Below are 22,276 nucleotides of genomic sequence, written 5' to 3' on the forward strand. Positions count from 1 at the left end.
AATTGATTTAACGATTTCAACATATTCCTCAATGGGATATCGTAATTCACTCAAAAAGGATTAAAATGTAATTTTTGTGGCGCTAATGCCAAACCACTGTACGATCTGACGCAAATGAAAGATTTCTATTTCACAGTGAAAAGGATCACTATACTTGGGCTATCCTTGGGGGTTGGTGTGCCGAATGGCACCATGTTGTGGATTCTACAGTGTACAGAAGGACTGCCCAACCCTGTTCCCGGAGAGCTACCACCCTGTAGGTTTTTGCTGCAACCCTAATCTAGCACACCTGATTCTAATAATTAGCAGGTTGATAAGATGAATCAGGTTAGTAACACCTGGGATTGGAGCGAAAACCTACAGGAGGGTAGCTCTCCAGGAACAGGGTTGGAGCGAAAACCTACAGGAGGGTAGCTCTCCAGGAACAGGGTTGGAGCGAAAACCTACAGGAGGGTAGCTCTCCAGGAACAGGGTTGGAGCGAAAACCTACAGGAGGGTAGCTCTCCAGGAACAGGGTTGGAGCGAAAACCTACAGGAGGGTAGCTCTCCAGGAACAGGTTTGGGCAAACCTGGGGTACAGTATAGCTATATTAGTAGCTGTAGTAACAGTTTAATGTATAGCACCAGTATAGCCTTGACATGAAAACTGCATAATATGACTACAAGCATTAATATGTTCATGTGCATAGTATACACATGTTCGGAAGCACAAATAAAATATTGTTGACGTTTGCAGTCATTCAAGCTGATTACAATGTTTTGTTTCACCCCAAAAAAGGTATCAGCCTCTGCTTTGTACATTATCACTAAGTTTAGTGCATTTTTTAAAGAGAAAGGGCACCAAAAAATTACATGTTGAGTAATTACATGCATTGAGGGGATGGACATTGATTCAATGTTAAAACACACTACATTAATGTCTAACAACTCAATGCTGTCAACTTGATCTTTGACACGGGAACCTGCGAAGCGTAGTGTAGGTACATTGTGTATTGATTTTGTGTCATCCAATCTTTTATGACGTGGGGATGTATAGATAGACTTCTTTGTCTTTCAAGTTATAGATTGACAAAGCAGTTGTTGTTGTCTGCCTTGCTGAAGGGCAGATTTTCCCACTTTGCCGGCTTGAACCAGCGACCTTTCGGTTACTGGCCCAACACTCTTAAGCACCAGGGCCAACTGCCTTATCCCTATAGGTCCTGGATCAGTATTAACTGTTCTTATCTACAATTTGGATATCTACAATTACCCCATGTTTCCCTGACATACTGTCCCTGACTTGTATTGTATTTATAAGAGCTATAACACATACAATATGCATATAATAAACCTTGCCATAACCAATTTAGAAAACCAAAACGTGCACCCAGGGGGGGGGGGGCCCAGGACCGAGTTTGGGAAACCCTGTTGTCGGCTACATGTTTTGCGCAATGGGGAATGTGATTTCCTTGGGCATGCGCGGTAGCATGTGAATACTAGAGGCATTTAAATCTTAGGGTAAACATCTCCGAACGTTTACAAGCTGACATTCTTTGGAGATGATGGTATGGATAACATGGACGTTTACTACAGTCGCCGCAGGACTTTTTGCAATTCTGGTATTCCAAAGGATGACTTACCCATTCTTTTGGGAGGATTTTATTTATTACCTAAACCTTCGGAAGGTTGGAAAGGCGTTGAAGTCTCGTATGCAGAGAGGAGTCATCACTTACCTCGACAGCTTTCTTTATCAGGCAAAGAAGACGCCTGACAAGGCTTTCATAGTGTTTGACAGTCAAACGCTCACTTACCAGGACGTTGATAAAAGAAGCAACCAATTCGCGAAAGTATTCAGAACAGAAGGTGGCTTGAAGAAGGGTGATATTGTAGCGCTACTGATGAGCAACGAGCCTGATTTTATTTGTGTGTGGTTTGGACTCAGTAAACTGGGCTGCGAGGTCGCCTTCCTTAATTTCAATATCAAATCCAAATCGCTCCTATATTGTTTTGAAAGTTGTGGAGCGAAATCACTCGTCGTAGGCGCAGGTATTTATTGCTGTCAATTAAGAATGTTACGTATTTGACTTTGTCTTCTTGCATATTCAGAATATGTAACAAGCTCAAACCTGTGCACGACTTTGACATGTTGAATCACGTTCACATTTGAGTGCCATAACTTCATATTAGGAGAGGAAACGTTGTAATAAAGCTGCATGGTTTTATGTAGGGTACATTTCGCAACTGCGTTGTCACTGGTGGTTGTAAATAGATTGTTTTATAATAATGAGGGTGATACTGGATTCCGATGGTCAACGTAGGCTGTTATCAAACACCTGTAGACATGTAGGGACACCGTTAGTATACATACCCCCATCTCCTGAATGTGAAACGGATCTAAATAGCATTTAATGGACAATGATTTATATTGAATAAAACCTTTATTCCCAATTGAGCACATAGTAACTTAAAATATTATTATTTTACTCCGACAAATTTAGATGTACAGATTTACAGTTAGTTAATTGCGAGAGGCCAAAGTTCTTCTGAGCATTGCAAAGGATAGCTAGGTTAAGAAGAAACGCATGCCTCTTCTATGCACGTGTTTCTACTCACAGAATCAAAACACTTACAAGTGTAAACTGTGCTTAAAAAATCAGCCACCATAGCATGATGTCATGCACGTTATTGCGCAAATAAGAGATTGAGAAATTTATCCTTACTCTCTCAGCTTTGCTTAAATGTACTATAGTCAATATTCTAGTCTTCTTGTTCAATGGAGGCTTTTCACATCGTGCACATTACATTGTAGAGGACAGTCTCTCTGTGTACAATAGTCTCACGGTCGGAATGAAATATTTCAAGTGCATGCACAACTAAGGCCCTTACTCAATTAAACAGGCTTTAAATTTGGTTTTCATAATGTCTTATGTGAAAGAGCTTAGGTCTTTGTTTTAGTTGTAACGCCTTATGTGAACGAGGGTAGGTCTCTGTATCTTACTTTTGAGTTCATATGTTTTTGATTGTAGCAGCAGGGGATGTACTGTATATTTCCAAATAGTGCCTTACATACAAGTAATCCCCAGCTAGGGGGTTGCAACATTTTGGTAACATTCCCAGGCTCTCCAGAAATCCTGGTTGGAGGATTCTGGATTTTCCTGCTTATTCCCTCTGATTCCGGGAACCTTCTGACCAGGATTTCTGAAAACATGGGAATTTTGGTAAACGTTACTGGTATTTTGCAACCCTACCCCCCAAACATTCACTATTTATTTTCTCTCTCTCACACACAGATTTGGTGAGTTCACTGGGCGAGGTGTTACCCTCCCTTAAGGAGAATGCCATTGAGGTGTGGGTCACGGACATTGGCTGCCCTCACGAAGGGGTCAAGACGTTACTGGACAAGGTGGAGCAGGCCTCAGACCTGGCCTTACCTGACTCTCCTAGAGCTGACCTCATGTCCAACTTCCTGTTCATCTTCACATCAGGAACAACCGGTAGTACTCTATTCTTACATTTAAAAAATATATATTTTTTAAAGGTATTTGTTGATTTTATTGAACCGATAGAGAGAGGATGTGTCAAAGGGCAGTAGGCCGGATTCAAACCTATGCTGAAACGGTAGCCGCATTACCACAAGACCAACCAGGCCCACAGTAGTACGGTCAACTTCATATCAGGAAGAACAGGTATACAGTCAACTCCAAAATATGCTGTCAATGCTTACACTAAACTATAGCGCTGGCAGACTAAAAATGATGTAGAGAATGTATTTCATTTATATAGCTTGGAGTTGGCATCCAGAGGTGACAGTAACCATTATTTTTTTTTAAATAACGGGAATCTGAACACTCTATTTGCTATCGCATTGTAGAATTTGCTATTGTTTTGAGGTCAACTTGACTTGAATATGCTGCGAGGTCATTACTCCATATCTAAAACATTGGTCTCAAGGCAAAAGGTGAATGGATAGGGATTTGCATAGATACGGAAACATAGTATCTAAACCAAAATCATTTGCGTGGATATCAATGCAACCGTTTGCATAAAGACGGAAACTAGCCTACAAATATTGTCAGAGAACATAAGGTGAGATAACCTAAATGTCTATCTGCCAGTACCCTCCAAAAGAGAACTGAGAAGAGAAAATAGCTACCCTATTGCACTAGGTTGAAAACACAGTTCTTCCACACTCAAGTCAGCAGCACATCCATTAGGCCGGACGGATTTCTCTCATTTATTCCAAGCTGGCACCACACGCTCACTTTTAACAGCTCTGTTCAACACCAATATAAGGAGGGGTTTTCCTAGCCAACCGGGTTCCCAAGGAGAGTTGTAATTCACAGTGTCTGAAACAACTTCATTTTACTGAGAAGGAAATGTGTTTCAGATTGATATCAAGCTAGCTGTTTCTTCGGCGTCTAGTCCTGATGAATTTGTGCTAAATGTGTATAAATGGCTGCCAATGCCCCTCCTTTACCAGGGCTTTACCATTACCAGGGCTCTGTGCAGTAGTAAAACAAGACCCACACCCTGTTAAAAGAGACGTTGCTGAACCTTGACCTTTACTGTAGACTTCATAAAAGAGACATCATAGTCCTTAAGGTAAATTGTATTTTGGTGTGGACCTAGAAGTCCGAGCGGGACTACCTGGACTTGTACAATAAGAAATGCTCATTTTAGTTTTCCGTTGCAAAAAGCTTTTTTTGTTTTTTTTTAAACACGACAGTTTTTTTGCAGCTTGCAGCTTTGCCACATTGGATGAAGCCAATCTCTTCTGTTACTGTCCAGATCATTATCATTTCAGTGTGCTATAACTGATTGAGCTACAGTGTGCACGGCAGCTAGCATAGAGGGCATGCAGCTAGCATAGTGGGCCTGCAGCTAGCATAGTGGGCCTGCAGCTAGCATAGAGGGCCTGCAGCTAGCATAGAGGGCCTGCAGCTAGCATAGAGGACCTGCAGCTAGCATAGAGGGCCTGCAGCTAGCATAGAGGGCCTGCAGCTAGCATAGAGGGCCTGCAGCTAGCATAGAGGGCCTGCAGCTAGCATAGAGGGCCTGCAGCTAGCATAGAGGGCCTGCAGCTAGCATAGAGGGCCTGCAGCTAGCATAGAGGGCCAGCAGCTAGCATAGTGGGCCAGCAGCTAGCATAGTGGTTAGAGCGTTGGGCCTGTAACCGAAAGGTTGCTATGTCAAATCCCTGAGCCGAAAGGTGAACAACGCACTTAACTCTAATTGCTCCAGGGTTGCTGTCAATAATGGCTGATCCCTGGCTGTGACCCCCACTCTCTGAGTGTCTCAGGGGGACTTGGGATATGCAGTCAAACAGGACAGACATATAAGCACCTCCTATTTGACCTTTGTTCAACCAATGCTGCACTCTATTCTCATACTTTCAGTCAAGTTTTGTTCATGCAGATACAATAAAAATAGCTGTTGGTGCTGTGTGCCTCTGGCAGTTAATAATAATAATAATAATATGCCATTTAGCAGACGCTTTTATCCAAAGCAACTTACAGTCATGTGTGCATACATTTTTATGTATGGGTGGTCCCGGGGATCGAACCCACTACCCTGGCGTTACAAGCGCCATGCTCTACCGATTGAGCTACAGAGGACCACAGTTCGAGGGAAAGCTTTACAACTCTTTAGTAGTAATCAGTGACAATGTTTAATGTCACGTGGCTTATGAGTGATGTAGTTTCCCATTGGTACAGATCTAGGATCAACTTCCCCTCCCTCAATCCTATCCTTAACCATTATTGGGGAGAATGCAAAACTGACCCGAGATCAGCGTCTAGGAGGCACCTTCACTGTACTCTGTCTTCCAGGACTTCCTAAGGCAGCCCGGGTGGGACATCTCAAAGCCGTCATGTGCATGGCCTTCCTTGGGCTATGCGGAGCCCGTTCGGATGACAACATTTACATCACTCTGCCCCTATACCACATGACCGCCTCTCTGCTGGGTATTGGTGGATGCATACAGCTTGGTGAGGCATGCTTTTCAATACGTTATTTCTCCTGATACAGGATGCGACAAGCTTGGGGTTGTCGTGACAATTCACACTAAACAGGACTGAAAATAATTGAATTGAATTGAGACCGGGAAACTGTACTGCACTTAAATAGAGGTCCCTTAGCAGAGGTTGTCTGTACTCGTAGCAGAGGTTGACTGTACTCGTAGCAGGGGTTGACTGTACTCGTAGCAGAGGTTGACTGTACTCGTAGCAGAGGTTGACTGTACTCGTAGCAGAGGTTGACTGTACTCGTAGCAGAGGTTGACTGTACTCGTAGCAGAGGTTGACTGTACTCGTAGCAGAGGTTGACTGTACCCGAAGCAGAGGTTGACTGTACTCATAGCAGAGGTTGACTGTACCCGAAGCAGAGGTTGACTGTACTCATAGCAGAGGTTGACTGTACCCGAAGCAGAGGTTGTGTCACTAATTCAGTAGACTACAGTGCATACGCAGAGTAACAAACTGCACCTATTATAGCTTCCATAACAGACATGGGTTCAGATACTGAACTTTTTCAACTGTTTGCTTTAGCCTGCCTGAATTGCCAGGTGGGTGGGGTTTGTACTTTTGAGTCTTTTCTATTGGTTCCATTGCAGTCGACAAGTTCAATCAGTCACATATATATATATTTTTAAATAGTATTTTAACCCAGGTCGGCTCCCCATATCTGTTGCCACATACACATTAGCGTACAGAGCAGTGGCTACCAAATTACAGGCCTCTTCCTGCTGTTCCTTCCTACTGTTTTGATGGGTTGCCTGCTAGCTCCTCCCATGTCATGACTTCAAAACAATGTTTTCTGTTTTGTCAGGAGGGTCACAAGAGAGCGCAGTCCAAAAAAGTTCTGAGTTCTAGAACCAAAGGAAGTCAGGAACTACCCCGGTCAAGGTTTCCAATGTGTTACTGGATTCCTATTTTTTTTCAACGGGATTCGTTCGACTGGTTCCCAGCTAGCTAACTAGATTCCCCACAGTGTCATTTTAGCATGGAGGGAAAAGATGTGGCAGTGGGAGAATCTGACTAAAGTCTCACAATTCCTGGAAGTGCAACCATACATACCCATGTGCTGTAGATTCCGGGGTTAGGATGTGGTAGCAGGAAACCAAAAGGATCATGGGTGTCCGTATTGTTAGGATTAGGCATTTCAACATAATGTCATAGTCTCATTTCAACAATACGAGATGCAGTGTAGGAATACTATATGTACCATCCAACTGCCCACCCAAAACAAAGGTCCTATCAAAGGTAAAGAGATTTAATATGTTAAAACACATGATTTAAGATGTTAAAACACATGATTTAAGATGTTAAAACACATGATTTAAGATGTTAAAACACATGATTTAAGATGTTAAAACACAGTCAATCAGTGTTAGTGGGGAGGTAATGTAATCTAATGTACAAAACTTAAAGTTAAATAAATCAACTTTTATTTTATTTGTGTTGTCATAGTGACTGTGATGTTACTCTAACGGGTATTTTCTTGGGGTTCTAGGGGCAACGTGCATATTGAAAAATAAGTTTTCTGCCAGTCAATTTTGGAAAGACTGCGTGAAATATAATGTGACCGTATTTCAATACGTCGGCGAGCTCTGTCGCTACCTGGTCAACCAGCCTGTGGTAAGACCTTGTATTCATCACTCTGGTTCGTCTTGGGGGTTTTTTCGGGTCACTTTTCAGAAGTTATTCAGTTAAATGAGTCTCTTGAGTAGGGCCCGAGTGACAATGGAATTGACTCTAGCCGTGAACACCACCATCTGCTAGCCCAGTGCTCTTCAATCCTGGTCATGGAGACACCGCTGTGTTTAGTGCTGGGCTAGGACAAAAGCCTGCACACCTTGTGGGTCTCCAGGACAATGATTAAAGAACGCCTCAGATAAAGAGACTACCACTATAATATCACAGTGCACTACTAGTATATTGTAGGTCCTACAGGGTAAAACCTCAAGTTGCCTTTACATTTAAGTAACTACACAGGAATAACCCGTGTAAAAACATTTTGTAGTTGCATAACAGCTTTGTAATTACTCAGTAATAGATTGTATGTTTGCGTAATAATATGTTTTCTGTAGGTCCCTGAGGAAAGGGTCCACAAAGTGCGTGTTGCAGCAGGGAGTGGTCTGAGGGCAGATGTCTGGAGGGAGTTTGCCAGACGCTTTGGGAAGATCAATGTCCGGGAGGCCTACGGTTTAACTGAGGCCAGCATTGGCTTTGTCAACTACACCAATGAAATAGGACCTATCGGAAGGGCGGGCTATTTCAACAAGGTCAGGCATGGTGCACTTTGCTTTGTAGTTAACTGTGTGAAGTTCACAAGGATAGAAACTATAAAACTTCCCAGGCCTGCTACACTAGACGCAGAACTTTTGCAGCGCGTGAGATGCTCCTATTCATGTAGCCCTTTCCTGCAGTCAATGACCGAAAGCACCCTCTTTGGCCTCATGAGTGGAATGTTATTCATATTTTTCAAAATGTCATCATAACAAAATATTATTTAAAAAAATACGACAAATCCGGTGTTTCTATGTCAAACAGTTCTGTTATATTTCAGTCTTCTGTGATGTATATAAAGTGTAATATTGGGATGCAAACTCAAAATTGAATACATTTCAACTCTATATCTGACATGGTACAGGTGTCTTCTTTTTTTTAAGCCCATAACCATGTGTGTGAGGTGTACACTTCTGTTTCAAAGTCGATTTGTTTTAGACTACCAATAATCCCTCTGTGTGACCCTGATTTAGCCCACTGCAGTAAAAGGTTAAATTAAACCTGGGCGTAAGCAGCAGCTCTATGAGAGCTGCAGGCTACTCTGTGTAAAATTACTCTGGTTATATATATTTTTTCATCTACGTGGCTTGCGCACTGCTCTCGCCGGAGAAAAGCTCTGCGGGCAGTTTTGCAGCTAAAAACCTACCCCAGGGTCCTACTGTTTACCCCGGGGCCCTACACAGACCTTTTGGGGGACAGGTGCTCAAACTAAAAAAAGGGCACAAACTCATTCAGCAATTATAATTTAGATTATTTAGTTACATAAAAGCAATAGATGGCCCCATGTTAATTAAATTACACATATTACAGTGGGTTCAGAACAATGACAAAAACGATATAGTTCAGCGAATGGAAGGGCAAAGGGGCATGTGCTCTGCCCCGGGGGCCTGGTTTTCCACACGCCCCAGTGTAGCTCCCCTGTCATTCTGTCTGAAAGGTCATATCTGACCAGATGTCGACCCCAAGTAGATGTGTCTTTGTGTTTCCATAAAAGGCAGGGCCAAAGTATTGTAAAGTATATTAATCCAGAATGTCTTGTTGGTTTTTAGTTGTAGAGACACCAAGAGAGCAGTTGAAGGAACAGCTTCAATTATTGATTTAAGTGCTGCTAAATGGAACAGAAGCATGACACACATAGAGATCGATACGCTGTTGATTCATGTCCTCTCTTCATGTTTCTCCAACTAAAAACCAACAACATAATCTGGATTATCAACAGTGTATCGGTCTCTGTGTGTATAGGTCTCTGTGTGTGTGTGTGTGTATAGGTCTCTGTGTGTGTGTATAGGTCTCTGTGTGTGTGTGTGTGTGTGTGTGTGTGTGTGTGTGTGTGTGTGTCGGTCTCTGTGTGTTTATAGGTCTCTGTGTGTGTGTGTATAGGTCTCTGTGTGTGTGTGTTTATAGGTCTCTGTGTGTGTGTGTATAGGTCTCTGTGTGTGTGTGTGTGTATAGGTCTCTGTGTGTGTGTGTATATGTCTCTGTCTGTGTGTGTATAGGTCTCTGTGTGTGTATATAGGTCTCTCTGTGTGTGTGTGTGTGTATAGGTCTCTCTGTGTGTGTGTTTATAGGTCTCTGTGTGTGTGTGTTTATAGGTCTGTGTGTGTGTGTGTGTGTGTATAGGTCTCTGTGTGTGTGTTTATAGGTCTCTGTGTGTGTGTGTGTGTGTATAGGTCTCTGTGTGTGTGTGTGTGTATAGGTCTCTGTGTGTGTGTAGGTCTCTGTGTGTGTGTGTATAGGTCTCTGTGTGTGTGTTTATAGGTCTCTGTGTGTGTGTGTGTGTGTGTGTGTATAGGTCTCTGTGTGTGTGTGTGTGTGTGTGTGTATAGGTCTCTGTGTGTGTGTGTGTGTGTGTGTGTGTATCTCTGTGTCTGTGTGTGTGTAGGTCTCTGTGTGTGTGTAGGTCTCTGTGTGTGTGTAGGTCTCTGTGTGTATCGGTCTCCTATTCTATTTAGCTGCACTTCAATCAAAAAATTAAGCCTTTCTTTTATTTAACTGAAATGGATTCTTTCTATCTCCATCTTCTCCACTTTGTCTCATTGTCCTGCAGCTTAATATGCCCTTTGAGTTCTTGAGTTGTGATCCCCAAACATATGAGCCCATACGGACCGCCGCAGGACGATGTGTCAAAGCAAATAAAGGTAAGCAAAGGTTTATAAAATAGGATAATTTCTGATGATGGCTGTCATGCACTATTTGACTTACAGCGTCATAGAATTGCATTGATGTTTGTGTGTGTGTGTGTCTGCATAAATGCATGTCTGATTGACTGGGGTTTGAACCAAGATCTCCTGCACTCCGCTATACTGTGTTATCCCACTGAGCTAAAGGCTCGGGATGAGTTCGGGGAGTCTTCAGATCTTAGGCAGGCTTACTCATTCACCAACCAAACCACCTACATAAAGTGCATTCCATTTCTAAACGGTAAAACAGATATGTATGAAAATACCCTCAAATAAAAGGTAACGTTCTGTACTGTCGCCTCATATAAAACCTGCCTGTTTGTGTCTGCAGGAGAGACAGGCATCCTGGTGGCCCCGGTGTCGGCCATGAATCCTTTCCTGGGGTACGCTGGGAATAAGATTCAGTCAGAGAAGAAGCTCCTCAGGGACGTGTTCAAGGAGGAAGACGTGTACTTTAACACAGGAGACCTCATGCTCCAGGACCACAGAGACTTTGTCTACTTCCGTGACCGTATCGGAGATACCTTCAGGTAAAGTGGAAGTAGCCTATGCAGTATTTCTCAACTGATTTTAAAGGGATAGTTCAGTGCTTATCAGACCTGGATTCAAAGTACTTGTTTTCTTTCAAATATTTTGAATGTTGGATTGACCTTTTGGTAATATTATTATGATTTATTGCATTAATTCCATTGCGCCAGTATTTGAAAGAAAACAAAACTGTTTGATTGCTGGTGCATACACTCCCCTTATGTACACTGTGTGAACAATTATTAGGCAAGTCAATATTTCGACCATATCATCATTATTATGTATATTTCCCAACTCCAAGCTGTATAAACTGGAACGCTTATTGGATTTAAGCATATCAGGTGATGTGTATTTGTGTAATGAGGGAGGGTGTGGCCTAAGGAGATCAACACCCTATATCAAGGTGTGCATAATTATTAGGCAGCTTCTTTTCCTCAAGCAAAATGTGCCAAAAAAGAGATTTAACTGACTCTGAAAAGTCAAAAATTTTAAAAAGTATTTCAGAGGGATGCAGCACTCTTGAAATTGCTAGGATATTGGGGCGTGATCACAGAACCATCAAACGTTTTGTTGCAAATAGTCAACAGGGTCACAAGAACCGTGTTGAGAAAAAAAATATGCAAATTAACTGCCAAAGATTTGAGAAGAATCAAACGTGAAGCAACCAGGAACCCATTATCCTCCAGTGCTGTCATATTCCAGAACTGCAACCTACCTGGAGTGCCCAGAAGTACAAGGTGTTCAGTGCTCAGAGACAGGGCCAAGGTAAGGAAGGCTGAAACCCGACCACCACTGAACAAGACACATAAGTTGAAACGTCAAGACTGGGCCAAGAAATATCTGAAGACAGATTTTTCAAAGGTTTTATGGACTGATGAGATGAGAGTGACTCTTAACGGACCAGATGGATGGGCCCGTGGCTGGATCAGTAACAGGCACGGAGCTCCACTTTGACTCAGACGCCAGCAAGATGGAGGTGGGGTACTGGTATGGGCTGGTATTATTAAAGATGAGCTAGTTGGACCTTTTCGGGTTGAAGATGGACTCAAACTCAACTCCCAAACCTACTGCCAGTTTTTAGAAGACACTTTCTTCAGGCAGTGGTACAGGAAAAAGTCTGCGTCTTTCAAGAAGACCATGATTTTTATGCAGGACAATGCTCCATCGCATGCATCTAAGTACTCCACTGCGTGGCTAGCCAGTAAAGGCCTTAAAGATGAAAGAATAATGACATGGCCCCCTTCCTCACCTGACCTAAACCCTATTGAGAACTTGTGGTCCCTTCTTAAACGGTCAATTTACGGTGAAGGAAAACATTACACCTCTCTGACCAGTGTCTGGGAGGCTGTGTTTGCTGCTGCATAAAAAGTTGATCGTCAACAGATCCATGGATGGAAGGCTTATGACTGTTATTGAAAAGAAGGGTGGCTATATTGGTCACTGATTCTTTTTTGAAATGTCAGAAATGTTTATTTGTAAATTTTGAGTTGTTTATTATTCTCACTTTAACAGATGAAAATAAACATGTGAGATGGGGGAACTTTTCGTTTTTCATTTAGTTGCATAATAATTCTGCACACTAATAGTTGCCCAATAATTGTGCACACATAGATATTCTCCAAAGAAAGCCAAAACCTCGCATTTACTTTCTTAAATATTCAGGTTTGAGGTTTATTAACATTTTGGATTGACTGAGAGCACTGCAGTTGTTCAATAATACAATTAATCCTCAAACATACAACTTGCCTAATAATTGTGCGCACAGTGTATTTATTTGGTTAGTGAAGCTAAAACTTTTAATTTGGCTCTATACTCCAGCATTTTGGATTTGAGATCAAATGTTTTATATGAGGCGACAGTACAGAATGTCACCTTTTTATTTGAGGGTATTTTCATATACATCAGTTTGTTTTGGTTGTATTTCAGATTATTTTGTGCCCAATCGAAATGAATGGTAAGTAATGTCATGTGTAACTTTCTCACTCATCATTATTCACGATTCATTCGTGATTATCCGTAATCATGGTAGCATCCACATTAATGTAGAAGTGTTTAGAAAGATATTCTATTCTTATTTACAACAAAAGTGACTCCAAAATGACACACTACATTATTTACCATTCATTTCTATTGGACACAATATAATCTGAAACACAACCAAAACAAACAGCAAATGCATCCAACATATTTGTGACTAGATACATCAAGTGCATTCATTTCTAAACGGTAAAACAGGTGACAGCACAGAAGGTGACATTCTGTGCTGTCACCTCATATGAAACATTTTATCTAAAATCCGAAATGCTGGAGTATAGAGCCAAATTAAAAGTTGTAGCTTCACTGTCCAAATAAATACGTGGGGGGACTGTGTATCTTCTCAATACATTTTGGGGTTGAGGTGTAAACAGTATATCTAGGCAACCAATGGTGTGGGATGTAGCCACATCTCCAACATAAGATCATGTACGAGTTTCCAAAAAAATTTTGGGGGACAAACATTACTTTAAACATTTTGTTTGCAAATCATTTACTGAACTCTGTCTACCAGTAGTCATACTGCATAATCAACAGGTAATATTGTATCTCTTTGTAGGACCCCTTTGCATTAGGAATACAGAAGTTGTTGCAGATTGCCAGGAGTTTTAATGAGTAGTTAGGATATTTGCCTTGAATGATGAAGGAATCTAGCCCGGGTATCAGACTGTTCAACAAGGCTACATTGTTGCTATGGCAAGACATTGACTCGTTCGCTAAAGCAGAAACAGACTGGTAACCAGGGGGCCTCCCTAGTGACGCAGCGGTCTAAGGCACTGCATCGCAGTGCTTGAGGCGTCACTACAGACCCAGGTTCGATCCCAGGCTGTGTCGCAGCCGGCCGCGACCGGGAGACACATGAGGCGGTGGACAATTGGCCCAACGTCGTCCAGGTTAGGGGAGGGTTTGGCCGGCCGGGACGTCCTTGTCCCATCACGTTCTAGCGACTCCTGTGGCGGGCCGGGCGCATGCACGCTGACTTCGGTCGCCAGTTGTACAGTGTTTCCTCCGACACATTGGTGCGGCTGGCTTCCGGGTTAAGCGAGCAGTGTGGCTTGGCAGGGTCGTGTTTCGGAGGACGCATGGCTCTCGACCTTCTCCTCTCCCTAGTCCATACTGGAGTTGCAGCGATGGGACAAGACTGTAACTACCAAATTGGATATCACGAAAAAGGGGTAAAAAAAATGCAAGTAACCCGGCTTAAAAGAGTCCGACTATTACAGTATCTGTCATTTACCTTTTTACATATGTGACATCCCCATGAGTCATTCCTCATTTCGTTTTCCTTTCCCATGCGGTCAGCACGGGCCATCCCCCTCTGCTGTTTCTCTCCATTTAAGCCTTCAATTGCTCAGGCATTCATCACAATGGCAGCACGGTGTCCCTGTTGTTCCTAGCAGCAGTCGTGAGCTCCTGAAGAGAACCAGGCACCCTTTCTCCCCTCCCTACTTTCCAGACTGGGTTCAAATACTATTTGAAATCATTTAAAATACGAAAGCCAGGCTTAATTGAGCTTGCCTGACCCAATGGAACCAATAGACTAACCGCAAAGTGCAAACTCCGATCATCTGGCTCTCAAGGCAGTCGAAGGCAAACGCTTCAAAGTATTTTTAAAGATTCCTAATGGTTTTTGAACCCAGGTCTGTCCCTCTACTCCTACGCTTTAACTCTTTGCCATTTTGGCGGACGCTCCGGCTTGACCCTAATCCAAGTTGGCAGAACAGTGGCCAAGGGAAAGGAACAGAACAGTGGCCCCCTCTTCCCCCATTCCACGTCCAACTACCCCTACCATTCCACGGTCCATTCACAAAATCTAGCAGAGTGACGCAAGGCCCTCCTCCAAGAGCGGACGAGGGGGAATGCCTTTCAACCAGACCTGGATTCAAATGCTATTTGAAATCTTTCAAATATTTTGAGCATTTGCTTTAGCCTGCCTGGAGGGCCAGGTGGGAGGGGTTTGCAGTTTGGGGGAATTTTCTATTGATTCCATTGCAGTCTGCAAGCTCAATCAAGCACATATACAGTATTTAAAATTATTTCAAATAGTCTTTGAACCCCGGTCTGCTGTAAAGTTCAGAGTGCTACACTCCACTTAAAATCAAGCGCCCCCACCTCCCTCATCCCCCATTCCTGATGCCACATTTCCCGGAAGGGGTCCGACCCAGGGGCTTCATGGGTAGTGGTTACCATGGTTAGAGGGACAAGAGGCTTGTTAGGGGGCAGGTCAAAAGCTTCTGCCGGGTGAAGTGTTTCGGGGAGCGTCCCCGTGTCACAATGCCATCGCTTGTCTCCCCGTCCCTCAGCGCTTTGGCAGGGTTTGGAGTACTGCCCGAGTACCCAAGTATGAAGCAGGACTGGACAATGGTCCACATAACTGCTTTGTTGCGCTACCTTGAAGACTGCAAGTCTTTTGGGATTGTGGTGTACTGCATGTGTGTACGTTTGTGCCTGCTGTCCCCCCCCCAAGCAATTGCAAAGTATTTGTCTGTCAAAATAATGCAGAGAATTGGGACGTTAAGTTTCTTAACCTCTAAAATAATAATTTACAATCGGAATATTTTAAAGTGAATAGCGTGGTAATATGAATAGCTGGAATCTTTAAATGTATTTAAGAAGGCATACAGTATTACGGGCTTTACTCAGTTAAATTGTATTAAAGGGATAGTCCACCAAAATGTTTCCATACCTTGAAGGTAATCATTTAACTTAGTGACAATATTTCCAATAGATTTGAGATTGAGGCCTGATAGATGTCATGGAATATGGACTTAATGCCACTTGATGAAGGTATGAAGAACTTTAGATTATTATTATTTAAACTTTTGTACTTTTTTACCCCCAATTGGTAGTTACAGTCTTGTCCCATTGCTGCAGCTCCTTTACAGACTCGGGAGAGGCGAAGGTCGAGAGCCACGCGTCCTCCGAAACACGGCCCTGCCAAGCCGCACTGCTTCTTGACACACTGCTCGCTTAACTCGGAAGCCAGCCGCACCAATGTGTCGGAGGAAACACTGTACAACTGGCGACCGTGTCAGCTTGCAGGCGACCGGCCCGCCACAAGAGTCGCTAGAGCGCGATGGGACAAGGACATCCCGGCCCGGCCAAACCCTCCCCTAACCCGGACGACGCTGGGCCAATTGTGCGCCACCTCATGGGTCTCCCGGTCGCGGCTGGCTGCGACACAGCCCGGGATCGAACCCGGATCTGTAGTGACGCCTCAAGCACTGCCTTAGATTCAGTGCCTTAGACCGCTGTGCCACTCGGGAGGCCATTTTTGATTCTTCTAAAATCAGGTGAATTCTCTGTTAGTTCATCATAACTGGAGATTTGCGTTTAAATGGGAGGTACAGCTCACCCTGTGGAAGATCATTTAAATGGGAGGTACAGCTCACCCTGTGGAAGATCATGCTTTGGCATACAGTATGGTACAGTGGAAGGTGAATTATGGGTAACACCTTTTGATTCACCTTTTTATAACGCATTATGAATGCACTTTTAGTAAAACACTTTTAGTGCATTGTAAGACCTTGCTATAAACATTCATAACAGCTCACAGCTCATTTTAGCAGCCTTTATAAATGGCTAAAGGCTACAGGTCCATGCGTAATGCATTAAACACAGGTGGTGATATGAGTAAAACATGCTATAAGCATTCATTTATAGGTCATGGTTCTTTTATAAGAGATTCATACATTTCTGTCATGTGTTTATAATGCATGGCAAAAATGTGGCTCTAAGAACGTGTTACTGAATTATTTTGATATTTTTTGATAATGCAAAATCTGCATGGATGTCTAATGGTCTTACTCTTAGCTAGCTGAAATCACTTACATGCTTTCAGGGTGAGGTTTGCTTTCACCTCAACTCCTGTCTCTGACTGAGCACTCGTGTGTCTCTGACTGAGCACTCGTGTGTCTCTGACTGAGCACTCGTGTGTCTCTCTGACTGAGCACTCGTGTGTCTCTCTGACTGAGCACTCGTGTGTCTCTCTGACTGAGCACTCGTGTGTCTCTCTGACTGAGCACTCGTGTGTCTCTGACTGAGCACTCGTGTGTCTCTGACTGAGCACTCGTGTGTCTCTCTGACTGAGCACTCGTGTGTCTCTGACTGAGCACTCGTGTGTCTCTGACTGAGCACTCGTGTGTCTCTGACTGAGCACTCGTGTGTCTCTGACTGAGCACTCGTGTGTCTCTGACTGAGCACTCGTGTGTCTCTGACTGAGCACTCGTGTGTCTTTCAGTTGAGGCTGCTTGCAGTTGAACCTAGTATCTACTTACACGTTTCTGCCATCTAGTGTTTAACATAGGACAGGCTGAAAGGACTATGACTTGTAAATATGTTATTTGATTAAATGTATTGTTGCACAAATCTAGGTAAATAATTCAATCTATTCATTAGATTAATATATAAAATGTCCTTATTGTCACCTCCCCAAAAGGTTAGATGAATAAATGTCGACCCCTATCTAATAAATAATTATGCTAGCACTCTCACTCACTCATTCCCATCATGCTGTCTGTTGCATAGCTAGCATTCAAGACACCAACAAAAATGTGCTGAATATTTCTGCATATCGTAAATTAAACAACAGATTTCTTCCTCCTAGGTGGAAAGGAGAGAATGTGGCCACCACAGAAGTTTCAGAGATTCTCGGAAGTCTGGAGTTCCTGCAGGAAGTGAACGTCTATGGTGTCACTGTGCCAGGTCATCAACGTCCTTTCTGACATCATTAATACGTATATGGTGTCACTGTGCCAAATCATCATAGTATTTGCTGACATCTTTAATACAAATAAATGGATTATGGTAATTCATTATTTTATGGGGCAGAGCAATATTGGATCCAATTTGTAAGTCGCTCTGGATAAGAGCGTCTGCTAAATGACGTAAATGTAAAAAAAATGTAAATGTTGAAAAGATTTGCCTATATAACTTCAGTTTAGTAGAATCATTATTATAGAACCATTTTAGCACCTTTTTTGGCAAATGAATATGCAGGCCAAAATGTCTTACTACAAAATATTATACGGCAGCAGCTAGCCTAGCGGCTAATAGCATTGGGCCAGTAACCGAAAGGTTGCTAGTTTGAATCCCAGAGCCGACTAGGTAAAACAATCTGTCAACGTGCCCTTAAGCAAAGCACTTAACCCTGGTTCCTCCTGGAAGTTGCTAAATTATGTAAATGTTTATCTGACTCTCGGGTTCATACATTTTTTAAAAACCTTTATTTAACGAGGCATGTCAGTTAAGAACAAATTCTTATTTACAATGACGGCCTACACCTGCCAAACCCGGACGACGCTGGGCCAATTGTGCGCCGCCCTATGGGACTCCCAATCACGGCCGGTTGTGATACAGCCTGGAATCGAACCAGGGGGTCTGTAGTGACGCCTCAAGCACTGAGATGCAGTGCCTTAGACCGCTGCGCCACTCGGGAGCCCGTACATGCTTAGTACCCCCGTCTTTCAATGCAATGCAAACCGCATGATATGCGTTATACTTGCATATAACGTTACCTAATTAGTTTTGTAAAATTGCCTCGGCCCACACTGTGTCAACTGTACTGATTGGTGAAGATAGGATCACATTACATTTTGGTGAAATACATTAAAACAACATGTATGTGACATTAGAAGTAGCCTTGCACGACCTCATAGGAGGAAGCTTGATGTACAGGTACACCCCCAGGACCCCAGGACTCCAGTCTATCACAGGGCCTTACCCACAATCCATCTCCTTAATGCTGAGTGCCAAGCAGAGACACAGGTCCCATTTTTACAGTCTTTGGTATGACTCGGTCAGGGCTCAAGCTCCCAATCTCAGGGCAGACACCCTAACCACAAGTCCACTGAGTTGGCATGTAACATCATCCTTACTGTTTCTATACAGGTTATGAAGGCAGAGCGGGTATGGCAGCCGTCGTCTTAAAGATAGACAAACATCTGGATGGTAAAAAACTCTACAACCATTTGGTCCAAAGTCTCCCCACCTACTCATGGCCCTGGTTTCTACGGATCCAGGTGAGACAATCCTGAAACCACACGTGTCCGTTCAGGGTAAAATTCACCCACGCAAAACTGAAACTTATTTTTAAAAGTAATGAGTGATTTATACATAATGTAAATATACGGCGGTACTGGAGTGTAGTGCTGTATATTAATAAATCAATGAAGTAGTTTGTTCTTGTCTTTGCAGAAACCTTATTAAAACTATGCTATGCGTACATGCATTCAATACAATAACCTTTTAAAGGGATAGTTTAAAACATTCACAATAAAAAGAAAGATCCATTCAACTCCCTTTGTATATCACGTAGAGCATTTACAATTTAACCCCCCTGACCCTTTTCAACATAAACTCTGTCCTTTGTCTTCCGAAGACATCCATAGATGTGACCGAGACCTTCAAGCAGCAGAAGAAGAAGTTGGTGCAGGAGGGCTTCAGCCCTGAGGCCGTCCAGGAGTCCCTGTATTTCTTGGACCTATCCCAGAGAGACTACGTCCCACTTACTCAGTCTCTGCATGATGACATTGTCTCCGGAAAGATACGCCTCTAGACTGTTGAGTCAATGGACTGCAACAGTTTGACAGTGAATTCAGCAGGACTAAACAGAAAAGTGTATTTCTGATATAACAGGTTTATATATTGAATTTTAGTTTCCATTAAGGGATTATACAATATGGTCATTTTTTAGCAGATGCTTTTATCCAAAGCAACTTACAGTTCGCACCTGAGCCAGCAAAACCACATAGTTCACCCAAACATTAATACCTCAAAAGTGGTCCAAAAAGAGTCCATATTTTGCACCGTCCATTGTGTACTATGTACTGCTAGATAGTACATTAGGAGAATATGCAGGCCTCAATCCCAAAATGTAATGAAAAGATTGGCTACATCTAATTGAATTTAAATGTAATTTCATTTTATGTCCTATGTGGCATCACATGCTGATCAGCATACCATGTTTCAGTCAGGCTAACCCCTAAAGCTTGACCTGCAGTTGTCTTTTCCTGTCCACAACTCTGGGCCTTAATTATATCCCCTAATTAGGACTTGGAGTTTTTCCTGGTCAAGTCACATGGTCAGGAGCAACTTCAAGCCATAAGTATTTTTTTACAAAGCTATTAAGTTATGGTAATGAGTTAATGATTTTAGGACTTGCAGCTGGTTTTATCAAGAGTGACCACACAGTGGTTTAGTTCTTATCAAAGCCAAACGGCAAATGTTATTTAACCTTTTACTTAACCAGGAAAAGACCCTTGAGGTTAGAAACCTCTTTTGCGAGCGGGACCTGAGCAGGAAATACGAAACAAACCCAGTTAATCCCACCATTTTAATCCATAGCTGCTTTCTATAAATTTTGACCTATCAGAAACTAGAGCTACTTTTGCTTTACTACTAGGTGGCATTTGAATAATGACCGTGCATATTGTATGTAGGCCCAGTTTTTTTTTTACAGAGACTAGATAACGTTGAGAACGACCTTCTTCCGTGGTTATTTTTTGTGTTTATGATTAGGTATTAGATTATTGCATAGGTTTTATGTTAATATATTGAGTGTGTGTATATATGTGTGTGTATATATATATATGACATTTATAGACATAATTTGTTTTGTGGTTATGATGACTATGTTATAATAACAGCACACTGGTGACTCACTTTAGTGAAACGTACATATCTGCATCCTGACATTCTGGAAGGAAAACTTAAGTTTAGGCATAAGGGTCAAAATTTATTAAGGTTAAATTGATTAAGGTTAGGTTTAGGAAGAGGGTTAGGTTAAGGTTAGGTATTGTTTCAGTGAGGTTATGGTAAGGGTTAGGGAAAGGGAAAGGGATAAAAGTTGACATGGGGTTAGCGTACCACCGTCCGCCACCATTCATTTTCTGATGGATGTAAATATATACAGCCTTTTTTCTGGCCTTTTTACATGTTTTGATAGCATTCCAACGCTAATAGCTCCAGTCATCCTAAACGTTGTGTTATAACATGTACTCTTGTCAACCACCATTACGTTCCCAGTCCCTTTGTTTTTGAGACAGTGCTAGGACATAATCTGCTTATTATCATTACAAAAATTACATCCTGTTTAAAGTGATGTCATGAAACACTGATAAATACTGTCTGACATTGATTGATAAAAAATAAAAAAAGTATGTACATTATAACATTCCTTTCACTGGATGTAAACCATATTTCCATTGCTGTGTGTGTGTGTGTGTCTTGCTATTTCACCTCACTGTAAATGTGGTTATTCCCTGATAATACATACGTTTGCATTATTGCTAACATGGACTGTAATGCCCTGTATTCAAGACGACAATAGAACAAGTTGTTCTAACATGTTTGTCATAAGAATTATAAGTTATATCACCTATTTAATATCTGTTATTTTTGTCACTGTATTTCTCTACCACAGAATAACAAAAAATATTTTACAAAATGTAGTTCCAGTGTGATGATGTTTTGCTAAATGATATTTGGGACCTGTGACCCACTTTGGGACCTGTGACCCACTTTGGGACCTGTGAGGCACTTTGGGACCTGTGACCCACTTTTGGACCTGTGACCCACTTTGAGGATATATGCCACGAGTGTCAAACCCAATACCTGGAGGGCCATGTGTCCGTAGGTTTTCGCTCCTCTCTTGTTCTTGATTGATAAATTACGGTCATTGATTAATTAGGAACTCTTAATTGTACGCGAATTGAACGGAAATAACTAAAAACAAGACACTAGGCCCTCCTCCAGGAAATGAGTTTGAGAACCCTTGATATATGCAAAGTAGCTTAACGACCTCGCCAGGATTGGGACGAGATTATATTCAAATCACCAGGCTGGGAACGAGATTATATTCAAATCGCCAGGCTGGGGACGAGATTGTATGCAAAGTATATATTTATAAAATAATGTACTTTCCTATATGTAGTTGTGCACCGCCACCGCTAAGGGGCACTAAAACACACTATTCTCTACCTGTGTCGTATTTGAAAACATCACTGAACGTCACTTCTATACACTGACATATACTGACAACCATATCGCTAATTTGTGTTAAATATAGCCAGAGCGCATGTAAAATAAAACATTAAATCATGTCCAAACTAATAGCGGAGTCATTAATTAACATGTCTTCCGGATTGCCACACAGGAAATACCGAGGTATACCGGTACTTAAATTTCAAATGCCGGGGGGGACCAAACAACCTGCATGAGAGATGAGGAAATTACAGATTACACTACGGAAGAGCATGTAAAGAGCTGCTC

The 22,276-nt window shown here is 42.4% G+C and overlaps 1 protein-coding gene across 1 annotated transcript; it reads left to right on the forward strand.

The window, feature by feature from the left end:
- The first annotated feature begins 1,470 nt into the window (after positions 1 to 1,470).
- On the forward strand, positions 1,471 to 21,456 carry LOC311128004 (long-chain fatty acid transport protein 6). Its single transcript, XM_084159931.1, has 10 exons — positions 1,471 to 2,025; positions 3,270 to 3,473; positions 5,808 to 5,966; positions 7,489 to 7,613; positions 8,066 to 8,260; positions 10,312 to 10,402; positions 10,776 to 10,974; positions 17,613 to 17,710; positions 18,896 to 19,026; positions 19,386 to 21,456. Exons 1-10 carry the CDS (start codon positions 1,539 to 1,541, stop codon positions 19,560 to 19,562), a joined length of 1,866 nt encoding a protein of 621 aa, XP_084016057.1. The 5' UTR covers positions 1,471 to 1,538; the 3' UTR covers positions 19,563 to 21,456.
- Positions 21,457 to 22,276: the final 820 nt, after the last annotated feature.

Source organism: Coregonus lavaretus (genome assembly GCF_964263955.1).
Source record: "Coregonus lavaretus genome assembly, chromosome: 4".
NCBI lineage: Eukaryota > Metazoa > Chordata > Actinopteri > Salmoniformes > Salmonidae > Coregonus > Coregonus lavaretus.